Raw genomic sequence first — 18,662 nt, 5'->3', positions numbered from 1 at the left:
TTTTATCTGCTTATTTGGGTTGTGACCAGTTGTGCCCCATCAAGTGGGGATTTGTTGAAACACGATTCGTTTCAATTCACTGATTAGAGAGTGTGTGCGTGCGTGCTTGTATGTATGTAACATTCTTGAAGAGGAAAAAAAAGTTGCGATCCAAGTGTGTTGGCCTGGGATCACATGGATCTCGCTCTTTCACACGCACGCGCGCACGCACATCCTGTCGTAGGCGGAGCCGGCCTGGGTTGCTGTCTGTGAGTCCCGTTTGGTTCTTGTCAAAACTTTGAGGTCGTCATGAAGTGCAACTTGTTTTTGTGGCGTTGGGCTCCGCTGGCAGCTGCGCTGCTGCTGTGCGTCCAGGCGGCTAAGGAGTGTGGCCCCTGCGAACCGGCCCTGTGCGCGCCTCTGCCGGCCGAGGGCTGCGCCGCCGGTTCGGTTGCGGACGCGTGCGGCTGTTGCACGCTGTGCCTGGCGGCGGAGGGCGAGCGATGTGCCGCCGGCAGAGGCGCCGGCGCGCAGCGCTGCGGCGCCGGCCTGGAGTGCCTCCGTACCGACAAGAAGAGCAAAGCGGGCGTGTGCGCGTGCAAGAACCAAGACCAAGTGTGCGGCACTGACGGCGTCACGTACGCGCACGCGTGTGCGCTCAAGAGCGCCGACGCGCGCGCTCAGAGAGAAGGACGCCCGCAAGTCGGAGTGCGCAACAAAGGGCGATGTGCGGCAGGTGAGGACACTCCAACTTCCTGCTCAGTTTACAGCACAGCAACAGGGAAAACGTTTGTTTCCACGGCAACAACAAAAAAAACACGTTCTTACTGATGCTAAGCTAACAATTTCAAGAACCAAACCAGAAAAGGGTTGTAGTCACGCTACTAAAATTGGACAAGTCAGTTAAGTCGACACAAACTTTTCTGCCTCAAAAGTACAATGAGTTTAAAAACCTTTATCCGCCGCCCAGAACTATGTTTGTCTTCCAATTAATCAGCGGAGTAATCGATAGGATAATTGATTCTAAAAACATTTGTTAATGACAGCCCTACAAGCCACCGTTTAGTTGTTGTCAACCGGCACGTGCCCACACATTTCGGGGGAGGCTTAATCAAGCCCCCAAAAACGGCACCCATCGCAAAAATTATCCAAGCAAAGAAAAAAAAAACAATTGGAAAATGTATTGAACTCAGGTATTCATTTCTGCTAACACAAGTCAAACATGGGGGTGAAGGGAAGCCACAGTGACTATATACAAAAATACATTAAAAAAACTACACAGCTGCACAATAAATACCCAAATTTGTTGGAAATTTATGACAGAGGCTAACTGCCTCCCCCCCCCCCCCCCCCCAATATTGACAACTAAAGGCAAAGGGCCCTTTTGTCACCCAGAGCAAACAAGCTAGGGGGCATGGATCTGCGGATGCTTGTCACATCGAGCTGACAGCCTGACCAACAAACATGTTTGTGGTGGTCCCGCCACTCTACGCTCTCGCGGTGTTGAAGACCAAGCACGGAAAACGTTTCATCTGACACTTTCAACCTGGAAAATGTTGCTCACGCTCATGCCAAGCTAGCAAAACAAGTTGCGGCGTGTGCGCGCGCGCACTAATCCTCTCGACGCTGGCCCAAACACGGAATTCCTGAACGAGCCAGCTAACCCAAACAGAATTCCTCTTCGTGTCTCGGCAGCTCCCGTCATCGTTTCGCCTCCCGCGCGCGTCTTCAACGTCAGCGGCGCTCAAGTTTTCCTCAGCTGCGAAGCCAACGGCGTGCCCACGCCCGTGCTCACTTGGAGGAAGGTACAACAAAAGAAAAAAAAAAAAAAAAAAAAAAAACATTCACTGACCATGACGACGATGATGACCACAAAGATGGCGTCCTCCCGCAGGTGGTCAGCGGCAGGAAGAAGTTTGCCCTCCTTCCCGGGGACAGGGACAACCTGGCCGTCCAGACCAGAGGAGGCCCCGAGAAACATCAAGTGACGGGCTGGGTTCTGGTCAGTGGCAGCAAGTGGACGCAGACCCTTAATAAAAAAAAAAAAAAAAAACTCACATTTGTTATCACCTTCCACCCTCTTCAGATCTCTCCACTGACAAAAGATGAGGCGGGCACTTATGAGTGTCACGCCGCCAACGCCAAAGGCGACGCATCGGCCGTTGGCGAAATTCATCTGGTGTCCAACATCCACGACGTCAAGGTGGAAGTCATCAAGGACGTGGAGGTCATCAAGGGCGTGGAGGTCATCGAGAACGTGGAGGTCAAGAAAGGTAAGTTCCGGCCGGCTGGCTTCAAGTGTGCTGCCACCAAATAGCCATCGGGCACAAATCCTGCTCTTCAAAATAAAAGCCTGGCGTCGGCACGGAGGCAGCAAAAGCTACTAATGATTTGTCATTTCCTGTCAGTGATGAAGGAGGAAGAACTGTGAGCCGCCGATCCATCGGCGGCCGCGGGGAGACGCGTCTTGGACCGTCGCACCTGCTGACCTTTGACTTTGAAATACCCAAAGCATGCTCTCTTCTGTCACTTCTTTTCTAACGAGTATAGAAAATAGCATTTGAGCACAAAAAATGTGAATAAAGCTCACCTGCAGCATGTGATTGTGTGCTCACGTCACTTTTATTGTTGTGTACAAAACGAAAAGACAAAAGTCAAAACATGTTGGGGGGGGGGGGGGCGGTGTCCGATTGGCCGAGGCGCTCCGGCTACGCCGTCATCATCCGGGGAGCGATGCTCATGGACATCAACTCTTGGAAGAGAAGCTTGCACGCATACGGCATACGCACCAACGAGATCTGAAAGCAACACAAACGACGATCAAGTAGAATCGGCAACTGACCCATTCGGAGCTTTCAAGATCCATTCCGGCAGAACAGAATTTTGATAACAGATTAGTAAAAAGAAACTAAAAGAAACTCCCTTAATGCTTACAACAACAAAGATGATGAATTGCAGGCAGAACATTTGACAGCTTGTCAAGATTCGGCCTGAACAATGCCGCTTCCTCATTGTCGGCAAAAGTGAAGCTGGCTGTGGCCAACTGTCTCGTCGGCAAAAATGCCTCCGTGCATGTATGGCACAGGGTTGTAGCAAGAAAGTCGAGCTTATTGCTAACAAGGCCATTTGACATTTTCTCTCTGAGTGCGCCTCAAAGATTGCTCTCCATCATGTTGGCCCAGCCATCAACAATAAAATGACAATTGGCTGCTCTGTAAGTCACAATCTACAATACAGAGATAATATACTCTGAATGGTAGATGCAAACACCGAAGTTGGTTCTTTGACTCCATAAAAGGGATCCAGGCATAAAACGCACACTGGTAAGTGTTTTCAGTGAAAAAAAAGAAAAGACACAAGTTGTCAGTGAGAGTGGCAACGTAAGATGGCTTCCCTCAGGCCACAGTCGCGAGGGGCAATTGTGAGTCCAGTCATGTGGACTCTGTGGCCCACCATCATGGTTGGAAACGTTGGCGTGTCCGCAAGTCATCGTTTCCCAAAAAGCAGATTGCATTGAATGGAGTCAGTCGGCCCTCTAGTGGACAAAAGGCGCAAGGCCTTCCTTCGGAATGACCGACATTGAACAGCTTTTACTGATTCTGCAGGACCAAGAACATCCTGCACGCTCACAGCAGTTCAGCAGAAACATTTCCGTCCGACTGTGATCGGTTTGAAAAGGGCCGATACCAGTCGATCCAATGGGTCGGGCCCTGAGCTGCACTTTTGGCCCAAAATTTCAAGTCCCAACAGCGCACAATCTTTTTACTCAACACGGCATGCCAACATTGACGACTAAGCTGAGTCAGACAACGGCGCGACGAGATTTTAAAAAAATAGTAAGCCGAGAGAGAGCGAGCGCATCTCTCGTGTGACTGTCAAAGAAACGGACAAAGTTCAGCCAGTCCGCCTATGAGCGAGCGGCCATTCTCCAACGACGACAAGCATCCGAGACAAATGTATGTTGGTCGAGCAGATTTGCTGAGCCAACGCAGCCCATTCCTCGGAGTTGACAAAGCGTTGCTTTTACCCGCGCGCGTTACCTGCGTCTTGTTGCGGCAGCCGCGACACTCGTACGTGTGAGTGCGCGTGTTGGCGATGGCCATGAGTCCGCACAGGTTGCACACGTGCACCTGGTAGGGATCGGACGCCTCGAAGAGTCGCTCGCGCAGGAACTGAGCGGCGCCGTGAGCGATCTGGCAGTCGCGCTCCATCTCGCCAAAACGAAGGCCTCCGTCTCTGAAAGACACGCGCAGCACATGGCACGCGGGTGAGACGGACGGACGGACGGCTGACGAGGCAAAATGTTCTCCATTCTTTTGGTTAGCGGCGCGTGTGCGTCCGCGACGGGCCTCACCGCGATCGTCCCTCCATGGGCTGCCTGTTGAGGATCTGCACGGGTCCGCGGGCCCTGGAGTGGATCTTGTCGTCCACCATGTGCTTGAGGCGCTGGTAGTACGTGGGCCCGATGAAGATCTGCGACGTCAGCTTCCGGCCCGTGAAGCCGTTGTACAGGACCTGAACACGGCCGCCCGTCAACGGAGCCGAAGGAGGGGCGGCATGCGGCACCGACAGGAAGTCGCGCTCACCTCGTTTCCCCTCAGGTGGTAGCCGTACTCCGAGAGCAGGTTGGACACCTTCTGCACGTTGACGGCGTCGTTGAAGGGCGTGGCGTCGCCGATCTCGCCTTTGTTGGCCGAAACCTGCGGGGAGGAAACGGCAAGTCGGACCACGCCAACCACGCTGGAGGCTGCGGGAACGCGCGGGGCTCACCTTGCCCTGCAGGCACTCGATGAGATGGCCGACGGTCATTCTGGACGGGATGGCGTGCGGGTTGATGATGATGTCGGGCGTGATGCCCTCACACGTGAACGGCATGTCCTGCCAAACAAAAGCAGCGTGACGACGGCGCCCGCCGGCCCCCCGCCTGTCCTCCGCCAACGCCCCGTTTACCTCCTGCCTGTACTGGATGCCGCAGGTTCCTTTCTGCCCGTGCCTGCTGGCGAACTTGTCCCCGATTTGCGGGATCCGGACCGAACGGACCTGCCGTCACAAGCGCGCCAGACGTCACGCGCGGCGGTCGGGGCGCCGGCAGCTTGGCGGGACTTACCCGGATTTTGCAGAACTTGTAGCCCTCCTGGTTGAGCGTGACCATGACCTGGTCCACGATGCCGGTCTCGCTGGTGCGGAGGAAGGTGCTGCAGTCGCGCTTGGTGTAGCGCCGGTTGCTGCTGTCCAGCTCGTCGTCGTTGTCGGGCAGCGTCACCGTCTTGCCGATGATCACGTCCTCGCCCGACACGCGCACGCCCGGGGCGATCAGGCCGTCGTCGTCCAGTTTGTCGTAGATGGCGTGGCGCATGCCTGCGCGGCGGCGGACGGCGTCAGCGATGCCGCGCGTTCGCAGACGCCGTGCTCCGAATGCGAGGCGGTGTTACAGGCAAGCTCACCCTGGCAGGTCTCCTTGGTGGGCTTCTCGAAGATCTCCTCCTGGTCGAAGCCCTTCTTGGACTCCTGCTCCTTGTAGGAGCGATAGAAGACGGACCTGAAGAAGCCCCGGTCCACGGCCGAGCGGTTCATGATGACCGAGTCCTCCTGGTTGTAGCCCGTGTACGAGGCGATGGCCACGATGGAGTTGATGCCTGCCGACGGCGAGCGGCCGTTAGCGAGCGGCCGTTAGCGAGCGGCCGTTAGCGAGCGGCCGTTAGCGAGCGGCCGTTAGCGAGCGGCCGCGCGCTTGCGTACCTGCCGGCAGCTCTCTGAAGCGCAGGTACTCCATGGAGCGCGTGGTGACCAGCGGCTTCTGAGGGTAGTAGAGGACGTGGGCCAGCGTGTCCATGCGAACGTGGAAGTTGGTGATGTAGACGCCCATGGCCTGCTTGCCCATAGCCGACTGGTACGTGTTCCTGGGGGACTGAACGCACACAAGCAAAGGGCGCTGGGAAATGTTCTGGTCCGAGCCAGGTGTGTCAAACTCATTTGTGGCGGTGGGCGGGCCACACTGGCCCCAACGTGATCGCAAGTGCATTGGCGCAGGCCTAATAAGCTAGAAAGAACGAGTCCAAATTTCTCTCATTATTTTGATGCAAATAATATTAAGTAGGAGAGAGACTTTGGTTTGAAGTATCTACGGAGTCCCGATTCAAAAAAAAAAGCGTACATGCGATTTTTCTCAAATGAAAATAGATATACACATACATCAACATGTACAGTATATATTTGACATTGTTCCATATATTTCGTCGCTGTCATGTGAAAAACACTTATCTCCATTTTCTTATTTTTACATGAATCATGTTTCTACGTTACAGACTTGGCATTAAAGTGAAAATCAAACAAGTTTCCAAAATTGGAGATAAGTGTTTTTCACAGGACAGCGACCATTTATATTATATTCCTTTTTGTGATACTAATCAATTTTTTTCAGCACAAAATTTGATGATACACATATTGAACAACTCAACGTGTATCGGTTCATCTCAGAACTTGTTTTACCATTTCACTTTTGTGTACTGGAATTCTTAGTGGCTCTTAGCCATGACATTGACGCTAATTGTAAATGTTAACCTTAAACATAATGCACATCAATGTGCGGGCCACTTTCTAAAAATGTATTCTGCTGTTATTGCCTACAACAATAAAATCCACCTTCTCATGTGCTAATATTTTGAAGACTTTTGAAAGATGAAGACACACAAAGACAATGGGACACCTTTGTGTCCCGATTTTGCCTTTTCCCTGCCAAGAACGTCAAAAGCCCGACTAGCTTTTATGCGTCGACTGTGTAGCAGGCCAAAGGCCTTGTACGGCATTTCCATGCATGGATCCAACGACTCTAGAAGGGAACGAAAAGCTCAAGGGCAAACAATGCTTTGGAAACGTTCCAGAAGCTTCAGAGGCAAATATGTGCCCGGCGCCTGGGAAAGAGCAGCGCTGCTCCAATTTTTTTAAATTTGATTTTTCGGGGTGATTAAGGACTATGGATTTACATTTGACATGGCGAAGCGGAGCGGCCGACCCACCTGGTTGTGATCGGGGAAGGGGATGATGGAGGCGCACACCCCCAGGATCATGGACGGGTGGATCTCACAGTGGGTGTAGGTGGAGCAGTAGGCCACGCCTTTCTCCTGAAGGTCATCGGGGGTCATGGCCAGCATCACCGTCTCCTCCTCCAGCGTGTCGATGTACTCCACCACGCCGCTCGCCACCAGGTCCTGCCAGCTGAACGCCAGCCAGAGCATGACGATGACTCAAGTATTTTCGCATCATTCCATCAACAACGGTCAAAGCAAAACAAATTCATTTGACTGCTGCTGGGAGTATTTCAAGTATTGGCAGTGAGAGGCCAATTCCCTTTAGGATTTTTGCTCCAGTTGCATGAAAACGAACACAACGGAGGCCCTTTGTTTGCTTCTTTCTCTCCAAATGCCACTCTAGCCGCCTTGAGCATAAACGCCACAGGAGGGCGCCTCATGACTTGGTTCCAATGCACAAGTGACAGACAGCAAAAGTGACGAGTGTATGAATTTGTCCATTTCGCAACTGGCATGGTTGCCACGTTGACGCGACAGGCGCATTTCAGAGTGGCCTCCACCCTTTTGCCAAAGTCAACGGCTTTGAGCGACCAAGCTCTGGCAGATTTGAAGGGATTTCCCCAAACAAGTTTTGACGAAATCTTGCCGCTGAGCTGAAGCTCTCTCTCTCTCTCTCTCTCTCTCTCTCTCGATTATCTTGACCATTACGGCCTCCGATTCCGACTCATCAACAACTTTTTGAAGACGGGATTTCAAGCACGGCAGTTTCGGCATGGGACTTGGCTGGATTATGATTATTTATATTCAAGCGTCTTTACCATTAACATGGAACTGAGCCGTATGTGCGACGTCAAATAGCGCAGCCTCCCGTCACCTGTAGTTGTTGTACTCTCGCTCCTTGAGCTGGTCGATGTGTCGTCTCTTGAGCAAGAGCTTCTGCTTCTCCACGATGAGAAGCGGTCTGCAGATGCGCCCGGCGTCCGTGTAGATGCGGATCTCGCGCTCCCGGATGTCTCGGATCATGGACACCTGCGAGGGGGAAGGCGGGAGCGGCGAGAAGCGTGAGGGGCGAGACGGCAGGGGGGAGCGGCCTCCCTCCCTCCCGCCGAGCGCCCCACCTCGGACACGATGATGTCCATCTGGCGCCGAAGCTTCCGCAGCGTGTTCATCAGCTGCTCGGGATCCTTGTGGATTCCCACCCAGCAGCCGTTCACAAAGATCTTGGTGGCGCTGCCGTGTCACACCGCACAAACAAGTCACACACGGTGCCGTCGCAATTGTCTCGTCAGCAACTACAAACTGCGGCGTCAAGATGGGGCACTTGACGTAATGGCGTCAGAAATCAAAACGGAGGCAGGGGAGGCGCAATCAAGCGCAGGCGTAATCCATTAGCTGCAAAATCTACTTCTGATCAGTGCTTCGCAATCATTTTGGATTAGGCCCCACGAAGCCATTTGCCCCCGCCATCTATACACCGATTAGAAATGGCATCATTTGTCTATAAAATTGTTACATGTACACCTCTGCACCAACGGGAAGTGACAAAGGCGGATAAACGGTAGGCAATGGAAAGTCTTGAGAATTTCCATCAGTTTGCACGTCGTCACCCTCCTCACTTTGACGTACAATGTACAAGAGCTAGAAGGCAACTTTGCCGTAAAGGTGCATGAGAGACATTTTGTGCCGTTTCTCTTGCCGCCTTAATCATCTTCCAAGTACAAGAGCGAGGGTTGTTTTGCACGATTGCGTGTCAAGAGCGGGAGGGTTTGCTTCGTGTGGGAGGTCATCGGGAGGCAAAAATAGAGCGGAATGCACTGTTTACATTTTTTTAGATTCCGCCCCCGCTAAGAGCTTTGCGGTTGGCTTTTTCTAACCATCAGGAATAGTGACTAGCGCCGCCGATGGTATGGAGGGGTATTACATCTCACGCATGCGCAGAAGCTACTTAATGCTCAGCGTCTCCGTCTGCAGCCGCAATGTATTTTTGAGTGTTGCCAAGATCGCACACACACGACAGCGTAGTCACCGGAATGTGTGTGCGTGTGCGCGTGAGAGACTGACTCGGCAATGGCGGCAGGCGAGATCTCTTCCAAGTTCTCCATGCTCCACTCCTCTAAGAACTCCAGGATGGGCGACGGTTGAGATCCCACCGAGATGTAGGCCATCAGGGCCAGGTTCTTGACCAGGCCCACAGCGTGACCCTGAAGAAGACGCGCGCATACAAAAGCAGTCAAGCGTCTGGAGCCGAGCATTTGACATGACGCTGCGGGAAGCGCCAACCTCGGGGGTCTCTGCCGGGCACACCATCCCCCACAGCGTGTTGTGCAGCTGTCTGGGTTTGGCCAGTTTGCCATCGCGTCCGATTGGAGAGTTGACGCGGCGCAAGTGAGACAGGGTGGACGCGAAGGTGAGACGGTTCAGCACCTGCCGCCAGACAAAAGCGCTCAGTCAGAGCGGAAGGAAAACGACATCGCGCGTGCGTGCGTGCGAGACGGGCCGACCTGGGACACGCCGGCCCGGGCCTGGTGGGCCTTCTTGACGTCGCCCCAGTTGCCGGTGGCCAGCGAGTACTTGAGTCCGTCCGAGATGATCCTGGTCTTGATGGCTAGCTCCAGGTTGAAGTCTTTGCCTCTGTCGATGAACTTCTGCGCGTAAATGCGGATCTCCTTCAGCAGGTTCTTGAACATCCTGACGCGAGACGGGAAGCTCAAGCGCGGGCCAGCAAAGGGCAAATCGGACGAGGTGGCGAGACCGACCCTCTGAAGAGGAAGGCCAGGAGCGGTCCGGCCAGGTCCAGCCTCTTGTTGCCGTAGTGATCTCTGTCGTCCAGCTCTCGTCTGCCCAGAGCGGCCAGCAGCAGCCTGTGGACCATGTACCTGAACGCCACGCACAAACGCAAGATCCAGCCATCAAACATTTCATCAAGAGCACGAGGGGGGAAGCAAAAAAAAAAAAAAAAAACGTTTTTAAGAGCGGCTTGAAGGCATTCACACTTGGGCCCGACAGCTTATTCCATTAGCATAACAGCTAAATGCTGCTTCACCATGTTTGCTTTGAAAGCTGGCCTTCACTAAATTGACCCGAGTCTGCTCACCTGAGAGCCCTGCTGGTTTAAAATTCCATGAGCAGTTCTTTCACGTGATCAGAGACGAAACCAGTAGCACAACTTTCAAGTCGATTCTACAGCTGACTGGGAGCCAGTGTGAAGCCTTTAGGATTGGACTAATATGTTCTGAATCAAGTCTACTGCAGATAAAAGCAAGGATAAACTGCTGCTGGCTTTTTGGGCAAGGGGGGGAGAAAAAAAAAGTCCTCCACCATCTTGAATTTTTTAGAGATGGACGCTTGAGCTCTAAAATGCATCTTAAAATCTTGAGGAGCACTTGATGCAGCTTTGAGCTGTTTCTTGCCACTCCGATCTTAAGTTTACTGGCAAGCCAAGCATCAAAGTAGAAGAATTAGTAGGGGCGGGGCAGGGGGGCCTTGATATTGCTCCGATATCAGCAGGGAAACAAAATGAATAAATAAAACAGTACCGGATTATGTCAGTCTTCACCGAACATCTTCGATATTTGCACTCATAAACAATCAACTGTTTGGAGCCTAGTCTGCGTCTGAACGCGGAGAATAACAAATCAACAAAAGTTTTGAAAGCATCCAGCGACAACGAAAGATGTGACAGAGCGCGTTTGCACGTGCGAAACTTGACTTTGGCGGCCGCCGTTGACGACTGCTGCGCTTTTGCTCGGCTCACCCGAGGAAGTAGGCCTTCTTGGTCTCGCAGAAGTCGCTGACGCCCACGTGCGGCAGCATTTCCTTCTGCAGGACTTCTTTGGCGTACTTGATCCTGCGCTCTTTGGTGACTCCCGGTTTGGCTCCCCTGGAGCCGATGAAGTTCAAGGCCACGTTCTGCTCCTGGATGACGAAGGCTTCGTCCAGCGACGGCTTCACCTGAACAAGCGCAACCGGCGGGGTCACGAGGAGGCGGCGCCGCGCGGAGCGGCCGGGACGACGGTACGCACCATCTCCATCATCTCGGGGTCGTCAAAGTCGTAGATGATGTGTTCCAGGATGTCTCTGTCCGACACGAAGCCCAGCGCTCGGAACACGATGATGATGGGGACTTCCTGGCGGATGTACGGCAGCGTGGACACGATCCTCTGGCCGATGGCGCTCTTCTTCACGCCCTGAGAGACAAAAACACGGTTCATCGGTGGCTTGCGGCTGACGGCTTATATCATATTGAACATCTTGACAGCCGCGTGCAAAAAATACCCTGCCATAGCGATGCAACGAACGAACCGCTATTTTAACATTCCATTCGTCTGTCCAATTATATTTTCCACGAACGATGGATGAATCGGACGACAAAAAAAAAAAAAAAAACTAAACATTTTTCATTCCAAAACCGGGCATCATTTCCAATTCAAAATGTCAGAAATGCAACAAATGGATTAAGATTCACTTTCTGGTTTGCTCCGTATTTTCTGTCAGAGAGTGGGCAAAAACAGTGGTAACCCGACTAATTTCAATATTTATGTTTGAAAATCATACGGCTTCCCACGTGTGGATACGCAGATCCAACGGTCCTTCGTGAGAACGGCAGAGCAGATCGAAATCGGTTGGAGGTTGCTGATGATTTGCCGTTTCTTTGAACGGAATTTATCGGAATTGTTTGTGCTTAGGAGAGCTTGTACATCCACGTTGGATGACTAAATATGACAAACAGCTCTACCAAATCACATTGAATCCTAATGCCGCTGAATAGACCCGAATCGTTCCATGTGGAAGTGTACCGTTGTTGAATCTTGAATCTATTCAAGTATCCAAAGGCCTATTATTGGAGCGATGAGCACCCTGTGTGATGCTGATTCATATACCATCAAATCCAAATTTGCAAAAAATAAAATAAAATAAAATAATTTCAATGACTATCCGTTCCCACCCGTGCGGGCACGGGGAAACACTTGACTTCCTTTTGACCGACCTGTCCTCCACGCGCCATCATGCTGACCCAGATGGTGCTGGTGGGACGCGACGAGTTCTCCAAGCAGGAGCGGCACTCGCCCGTGAAGGCGTACTTGGAGTCCTTCTTGGCAAACACGTACACCGTGTTGGTGGCCATCTTCTCCTGGGCGATCAGCACCTGCACACCGTACACGACACGACACGTCACCTGCTCGGCATTTCGGTACAGCATTGAACATTTTCTTCAATGTCAACGGAACGTTTTGACATAGTTGCAACTTAGTGTAACTTTCAAACGAAACTTTGTCCTAATGGCTGGCTCCGGCCGGCATGTATCAAGGAAGGCAACTCTTAAAGTTAGCAAAAAAAGAAAAAGATTGCAATTTGACTTTTGGACGAACACAAAGCCGAGGACAACAAGTCGTGCACTTTACTCTGGCCGCAACTCGCCACCGTTTCGATATCTGTTGCTTATTTATTGGAGTCCTCGAATGTGGGCACCTTCTCGGAACCATTGATGATGAAATAGCCGCCGGGGTCCAGCGGGCACTCGTTGAGCTCGCACAGGTCACGGTCGGTCAGGCCGCTGAGCAGGCAGTAGGTGGAGCGCAGCATGATGGGAATCTTGCCGATGAATGTCTTCTGGTGCTGCGTCTGCAGCTGCTCCTCTCCCTCCTTGATGATGGTCTTGGTGATGTCCACGTACAGGGGGGCCGAGTATCTGGGGGAGGGAGGGCGAGCGGGTGAGCGCGGCCGCCCGAGGACAACGTACGGCGGCGGCGACGGACCTACGTGAGATTTCGCAGTCGGGCCTCGTTGGGCATCATGGGCGACGGGGCGCCGTCCCGCTCCCAGTGGGTGGGCTTGGACAAGTAGATCTGCTCGAACTTCAGCAGGTAACGCGGCTGCAACACACCACAAGTCACGGCAAAACGTGCGACTCCCCGTCCAAAGGGAGTCAAACGCCGCTCCGCCCACAAAAAAAGCAGTCTGCAGAAAGTGCAACTCCACGGAAGCCGCCACCCAATGTTGCAAGTTCATGGCGTTGTGCTTGGGATGACCCGATTCAGCGTTAGGACGGTCTGTCATTTTGAGTCAATCTTGTGTCACGTTTCCAATTCTTGTGACTGAGCAGTCAGGAACGATGAACGATTGCCAAGACAGTGACTGCGATTGCAACCACTCACCCGTTCCCAACCGCCAGGCAAATACAAAGTCTCGATATAGTGATTAGGGAGTGGTCCATGAGTGAACGGCTGGTTCCCGACTCCCGAATGGCCACGCGGGGATTTTTGGTGGAGAATTTCGGGACAACGCGAGCCGACTCAGCGTTCCGACAGAACAACTTACGGGCTCCTCCACCTCTCCCGAGGTGTGCTGGGCTTCGGCCTGCAGGTCGATGGGCGGCGCGTCTTCCACGATCCTCTGGACCGACATCTGGATGAACTCGTCGAAGGAATCCAGCTGTTGCCGCACCAAACCCTTCTCGTCAAAATAGGAGCTGGAAATCAAGCGACACGGACGCACGCCTTTTGAGGACGACGCGAGCTACAGGAGAACCTGCGGATACATCCGCCAACAGACAAAACGCCAGCAACGAACCCGACTCCTTGAGATGGCCGAAAACACACCTGATGACAATCCAGCAGGCTTCCTGCCACAGATCCGGCGTGATCTCGTCGTCGTCCTCATCGTACTGGTTCTCTGCACGCACACGGGATAGCAAGTGAGGGAAGAGGGCGCTTACCAGGCTGTTCGGGGTCCTCGTCCGCGTATCGGACGCTTAGCTAAACTGAACCGGCAGGCTGGAAGTCAGGGGTGCCCAAGTCTGATCCTCGTGAGCCCCGATCCAGCCTGTTTTAGATGTCTCACAATTCCAACACAGCTGATTCAAATGACCAGCTCGCCGACTTGTTCACGGCACAGTGGGTAGCAACTTTCATTTCTTCTTTGACTACGCTTGATTTTCAGAACTTTTGTTTCTTTTAGAAAAAGGGTAGTGCCATTACGGAATATTCGTACAAGTCATATAATTAACCCTGCAGTCTTTCAGAGCTTAGCCCGGTTGGTTCACCTGCTGGCGTGTGAAGATGCTCAACTAGGCTAAGCTTGGTATGTGAGAACTGACTCTTTTCCGCCAATTTCGTGTGATCACGTCGTGCAGATCTGTTTTGCACTCCTCTCATTTAATACATATGACGTACAGTCTCCTGTGTCACCTCATTTTCCATTTCAGGATTTCCCTGCAGTATTTCGGTGTTTATTGCACACACGGCGGGATAACTTAGCTTTGACCACCCAAATAGTGTTGAAAGATAGCTACAATATTTATGTCAACATTCTTTTGAGGTAGGTATTCGTCGACATGCAGACATAATTTCATTCAAATTGTACACTACGGGCGAAAATTTGACACCGCGGTAAAAGTTGTGTCGCCTAAACTCGCAATGGCACCGTCCACCAGGACAAGTTGGCAGCGATGGTGTGGTAATCTCCGCTAGCCAAACAAACAACAGGCAGACGGGGGTGGAACTGCAGAAATGGCTTTTATGGCACACGTAGCCGTTCCCTATGCTTAGCTCGACTCTCCAAGTGCTTTTCTTAGCTTTTGTCTTGTCCCTAAACAGCCGCACAGACGAGCAGTCACAGGCCAGTCCATTGAAACAATGAAGAAAGTTGGCCAGCATTTTACCCGCTTTTTGAAGCCTTTCAAATCTCACAACTAACTTCATTCTAAAACTATTGACAAAATGTCAACACCATTTTGTACGATCCTTCATTTATGCTCTTTCGGGTTCTTGCTGGGGAAAAAAAGATTGGAATTTTGTTGTCACATCTCTAGGTAGGATAAGCTATGCTAGGCTAAGCTAGTGCGCTATTGTGTTGATTGCTTGCCAAGATGCGGAGGTTGGTTCACTTTTGTTTGGCACGCGTGCGGCTCGATGCAATGTTCAAGTTGTAAAAGCTCACCTTCGTCCTGGTCGTACATTTGAAAGCTCAAGTCCGAGAACGTCAACCAGGTCCACTTCAGATGCAGACCACACCGCGACTGCGCTTAGGCTCTTCTACTTCTTCTTAGGGAGTTGTATGGAGGTTGGCAAGAAACTATCGGATTCATTACCGCCATCTACTGGTAAGTGTCAACCAAGTATGCCTAACGGTCGAATAGCAGTGGCTGCAGAGCGCAGTTCGACAGTTCGAGGCGCGGCTCATCGTGGGGTGGACCTAAATGTTTGACTCCTCCCACATTAATTGTTGACATCTAATTGCCTTCTTTTTTCTTTTATTGTGTTATTTCCTTGGCGGCTTCACCGAGGCGCCGTCTAATCACGTCACATTTTAAAAACACGTAATTTCACATTGAAAAAAACAAACTCTCAACTGACTGAAACTCAACCATAACCAGACAGTGAGTGTGACCTCTGCTGGGGACATGTGGTACTCCACATCCCACTCATTTAAGTGGAGGACGTCTTTCAACCACAACTTTTGAAACTAACGGCATAGACACTCAGAACCAACATCAACTCCATTTTCAGGGCCTCGGAACACACTTTACACGCTTTCGTGGTTCTGCAACCCTTCGTTCACCTAGAATGGACGTCAAATGGCCGTTTCGACCATTTTCGTCCAACAGTTCATACCTCCGCCCCGACTAAGGTTTGAAAGTTTGTAATTCTCTATGTTCAATCAAGTGTTAAAAAGTAAGCGTGACGTCATAAAACGGTGCATCATTAAAACCACCAAGCAAATAGTTGGTCAAAAAAAGAATAATGAAGGGGCGTAGAATCAGTGTGGGGGCGGAGTCAAATGTTTAGATCCACCCCACGTTGAGCCACGCCGCGGCGGAGCTATGAACTGTTGGACTGGAGTGCCGCGTCGCCTTCACAAATTCAAAACGTCGGGACATAATTTTCTTCTCCTCATCGTTGTTACGAGGTTTACTGTGCATGGAGTGGTTTCTTCCAAATGCCAGTGGACTGTTGATTTTTTTCTTGGATTGGAATGTTTGCAGTAGCAGTTTGGTGTCACTTTTGAAGATTTGTTTTTTTTTTCCCCAAAGAGAAAAAAAACCCAACAGACAGGTATTTTCACACATTTTTGCTTCTTAAAAAAATCATCAACACTTTGATTGGCAGGGGAACAAACATAAATAAAATAAACAGACGTTGATTTGAAATGATTCGGAATCTTCATCGACACGCACGACTCGACACCATTCCGAAAGGAAAATGGCGGCCGCGCGCTGGCGCCGCTTCAAGTTTTTCTCTTCCGCCGTGCGGCGAGGCCACGCCCACCCGCCGCCGGGGAAAATCCTTTGCATTGCGTGGCGATGGGCGTCCGCTCCGCCCGTCACGCAGACCGTTCTCAAATGGCATGTCGCGCGATGCGGTCACATGATGCTCTCTTCGGGGGGCTCCGCCTGCTGAGCAAGGTCCACTCGGACTGCGCTTGTGCCCTGGCGCCGCTTTGTGGAGGACGAGGGCGAGTGAATGTCTTTCGAGTGATAGTCGTCGCTTTGGTCCTTGGCGAAGTTCACGAACACCTAACACGCAAACACAAGCGCGTGTCACACCGGTCTGTGTGTGTGTGTGTGTGTGTGTGTGCGTGTGCACATGCGCGGCCGTGAGCGTACCTGGTCGAGTGTGGTCTGCGTGACGGAGTAGTCTTCAATCCTGAGTGCGCGTTTGTTGTTGGCCAGCGTGAAGAAGATATGCGTGAGCGAGCATCGCGACGACGGCAGCTGGTACTGCAGCATGTTGCGGTGCTTCTCCTTCAGCGTGCTGCCGCTCAGCTCGCTCTCGATGAACTTGATGACGGGAAGCAGATCGGGGTCGGGTCCGGCCACGCGCAGGATGATGGTGTAGCCGTCGCCGAACCTGCAGCCCACACGCCCAACAACTTGCGCTCAGCTACCACCGCGCCCGCCTCTCTTAGACCCGCGTGTGTGCGTGTGCGTGCGCGCCGTCGTACCTGTTCTTCAAATGTTGGACGCTGCCGAGACATTTGAACCTGCCGTTCACCATGATGGCCATGCGGGTGCACAACGCCTCACACTCCTCCATGCTGACGCACAAACACACACGTGTGATTACAAACAGGGCATGGGTGAGTAAAGCCGATATTGGCCTTATTTTAACATACTTAAGAAGGCTGCCAACAGCAGCAACAAATACTTAAAGTGGAAGTCAACCGAACCCTTTTTTTTTTTTTTTTTCAAGAATATGTTCTATATAGGCCTGCTAGTTGAAACACGGCATTCTGATTAATATTGCTTTTGTGGAATATCAGTTAAGCAGTAAAAACCCACCCACCCGTTTTTAGCAGTCTCTGGGGGCGGCCATTTTGTCACTTCTGTCGACTGAAAATGACCTCACAGTGTCTCAGGGCTCAGGTAATGACCAACTTTTCTGAAGCTGAGTTATGATTGGTCGTTATCTGAGCCGTGAGCATTTGTGAAGTCATTTTCAGGCGACAGAAATGACAAAATGGCCGCCCCCTGAGATGGCTAAAACGAGGTGGATTTTGCTGCTTAACTCATACTCCACAAAAGCAATATTAATCACAATGCCGTGTTTCAACTAGTGGGCCTGCATAGAACATATTCTTGAAAAAAAAAAAAAAAAAAGGGTTTCCGTTGACTTCCACTTCAAAGAAAAAGAAAAAAAAAAAAAAAAAAAGCAAATAGACATGGAGTAAGTCCTCCTTGCCAGGAGTTGGCGCTTTACTGTTGCTGTTGGCGAATCGTCACCTGTGTCAGCAATGGTAAAAGGTAAATGCCGATCGTGTAGCACTTGATGGCCAAAGCGCTTTACCAAACTTCAAAGTAAGTCGAGAAAGATCTTGGTTCACAATGGACTGTCTTTGGGTTACGTCAAATTTGAGGGAACTTAACGCTGTGTATACGTTGCTCATCACACACTTGAGTTAAGTGCTAGCCTCCTCAAAGAGAGGACACGTGAACGGACACAAGAAAAAGGGGACAAAAAGACGTGACGGTCATGAGAAGAAAAGGCCGGCAGCGGCGGTGACAAGGAGACGTGACGGACGAGGAGGACAAGGCCACACGTGAAGGGCGAGCGGAAGGCGACGACACAAAGTCGAGCGAGCGGGCGGCTGGCACCTGTGCGAGGTGAGCACCACGGAGCGGCCCTCCTTGATGACGCCCAGGATGCAGTTCCAGAGCGCTCGGCGGGCTTTGGGGTCCATGCCCGTGGTCGGCTCGTCCTGTTACCACGGTGACAGCCAGGGTTAGCTCCGCCCACAAGCGCAACAGGAAGCAGAGAGAGAAGGCCACAAGGACCAGGACAAGCGGCATCCTCACAGCGCCGGCCCGACGGCGCTCGGCCCCTTTTAAGCTCCTCGCCGTTACCTAACTCAAAGCTGCGCACTGACTGGCCCGCGGCCCGCTAAGTCTCTTGTGTAACCTAAATGAAAAAACCTGATTAGCAGTTCCCTGTGGTTACGCTGGTCAAACGGGTCAAAGTTAATCAACATGTCAGCGTCCTCCCTCAAAAGGACGCTAGCGTGGCTAAGCGGACGCCAACGTGGTAGCTGATGTGCGCTAATGTGACGAGAGCAGCGCTTCTTGACCTGGTTTGGGTGGAACCCCGGGGACGGGTTGAGTCAGTCTCAGAGTCGCAGGGCTTCAGATGAGGTCGATCCTAACCCTAACACGCACGCACG

The 18,662-nt window shown here is 51.9% G+C and overlaps 3 protein-coding genes across 4 annotated transcripts in view; 1 reads left to right on the top strand and 2 right to left on the bottom strand.

Annotated features, from left to right (window-relative positions):
• The first annotated feature begins 226 nt into the window (after window positions 1–226).
• igfbp7 (insulin-like growth factor binding protein 7) lies at window positions 227–2,582 on the top strand. The gene is made up of 5 exons (XM_086023515.1): window positions 227–715; window positions 1,675–1,784; window positions 1,874–1,981; window positions 2,066–2,252; window positions 2,388–2,582. Exons 1-5 carry the CDS (start codon window positions 289–291, stop codon window positions 2,408–2,410), a joined length of 855 nt encoding a protein of 284 aa, XP_085879641.1. The 5' UTR covers window positions 227–288; the 3' UTR covers window positions 2,411–2,582.
• polr2b (RNA polymerase II subunit B) lies at window positions 2,583–15,110 on the bottom strand. 2 transcript variants are annotated; one of them, XM_086023503.1, is made up of 24 exons: window positions 14,946–15,110; window positions 13,607–13,679; window positions 13,326–13,476; window positions 12,768–12,880; window positions 12,477–12,696; window positions 11,995–12,153; window positions 11,030–11,194; window positions 10,762–10,958; window positions 9,764–9,883; window positions 9,509–9,695; window positions 9,288–9,431; window positions 9,069–9,208; window positions 8,126–8,237; window positions 7,882–8,036; window positions 6,996–7,194; window positions 5,719–5,887; window positions 5,424–5,615; window positions 5,087–5,337; window positions 4,930–5,019; window positions 4,750–4,857; window positions 4,566–4,679; window positions 4,334–4,494; window positions 4,020–4,215; window positions 2,583–2,777 (listed from the first exon to the last, which is right to left on the bottom strand). In XM_086023503.1, the coding sequence occupies exons 1-24, from the start codon at window positions 14,962–14,964 to the stop codon at window positions 2,688–2,690; spliced, it is 3,525 nt and encodes a 1,174-aa protein (XP_085879629.1). In that variant the 5' UTR covers window positions 14,965–15,110; the 3' UTR covers window positions 2,583–2,687. The 2 variants fall into 2 exon arrangements, with proteins under 2 accessions (XP_085879629.1, XP_085879630.1); XM_086023504.1 differs by lacking the exons at window positions 13,326–13,476; window positions 13,607–13,679; window positions 14,946–15,110 and having other exon boundaries at window positions 12,764–12,873.
• Window positions 15,111–16,061: 951 nt separating this feature from the next.
• abca1b (ATP-binding cassette, sub-family A (ABC1), member 1B) overlaps window positions 16,062–18,662 on the bottom strand; it is a 29,284-nt gene continuing 26,683 nt past the window's right edge. Inside the window, exons 46-49 of the mRNA XM_086056568.1 lie at window positions 18,100–18,203; window positions 16,950–17,042; window positions 16,612–16,855; window positions 16,062–16,521 (exon numbers count right to left, since the gene is read on the bottom strand). Coding sequence (XP_085912694.1) covers window positions 16,369–16,521; window positions 16,612–16,855; window positions 16,950–17,042; window positions 18,100–18,203 — 594 coding nt within the window. The 3' untranslated portion in view covers window positions 16,062–16,368. The remainder of the gene's footprint in view (window positions 16,522–16,611; window positions 16,856–16,949; window positions 17,043–18,099; window positions 18,204–18,662) is intronic.

The sequence above is a fragment of the Filicampus tigris genome, chromosome 2, assembly GCF_054856515.1.
Source record: "Filicampus tigris isolate MCC_2025a chromosome 2, RoL_Ftig_1.0, whole genome shotgun sequence".
Taxonomy (NCBI): domain Eukaryota; kingdom Metazoa; phylum Chordata; class Actinopteri; order Syngnathiformes; family Syngnathidae; genus Filicampus; species Filicampus tigris.
Note: the sequence above shows the minus strand (reverse complement) of the source record. Positions and strands in the feature narration are given on the sequence as shown.

Coding starts and splice junctions, on each gene's coding strand:
- igfbp7 (XM_086023515.1), top strand. CDS start 289: ATGAAGTGCAACTTGTTTTTGTGGCGTTGGGCTCCGCTGGCAGCTGCG. Junction 716..1,674: donor CAAAGGGCGATGTGCGGCAG/GTGAGGACACTC, acceptor GTGTCTCGGCAG/CTCCCGTCATCGTTTCGCCT. Junction 1,785..1,873: donor CCGTGCTCACTTGGAGGAAG/GTACAACAAAAG, acceptor GTCCTCCCGCAG/GTGGTCAGCGGCAGGAAGAA.
- polr2b (XM_086023503.1), bottom strand. Junction 11,195..11,994: donor TGATGGCGCGTGGAGGACAG/GTCGGTCAAAAG, acceptor TTTGTCTCTCAG/GGCGTGAAGAAGAGCGCCAT. Junction 10,959..11,029: donor ACCCCGAGATGATGGAGATG/GTGCGTACCGTC, acceptor GCGCTTGTTCAG/GTGAAGCCGTCGCTGGACGA.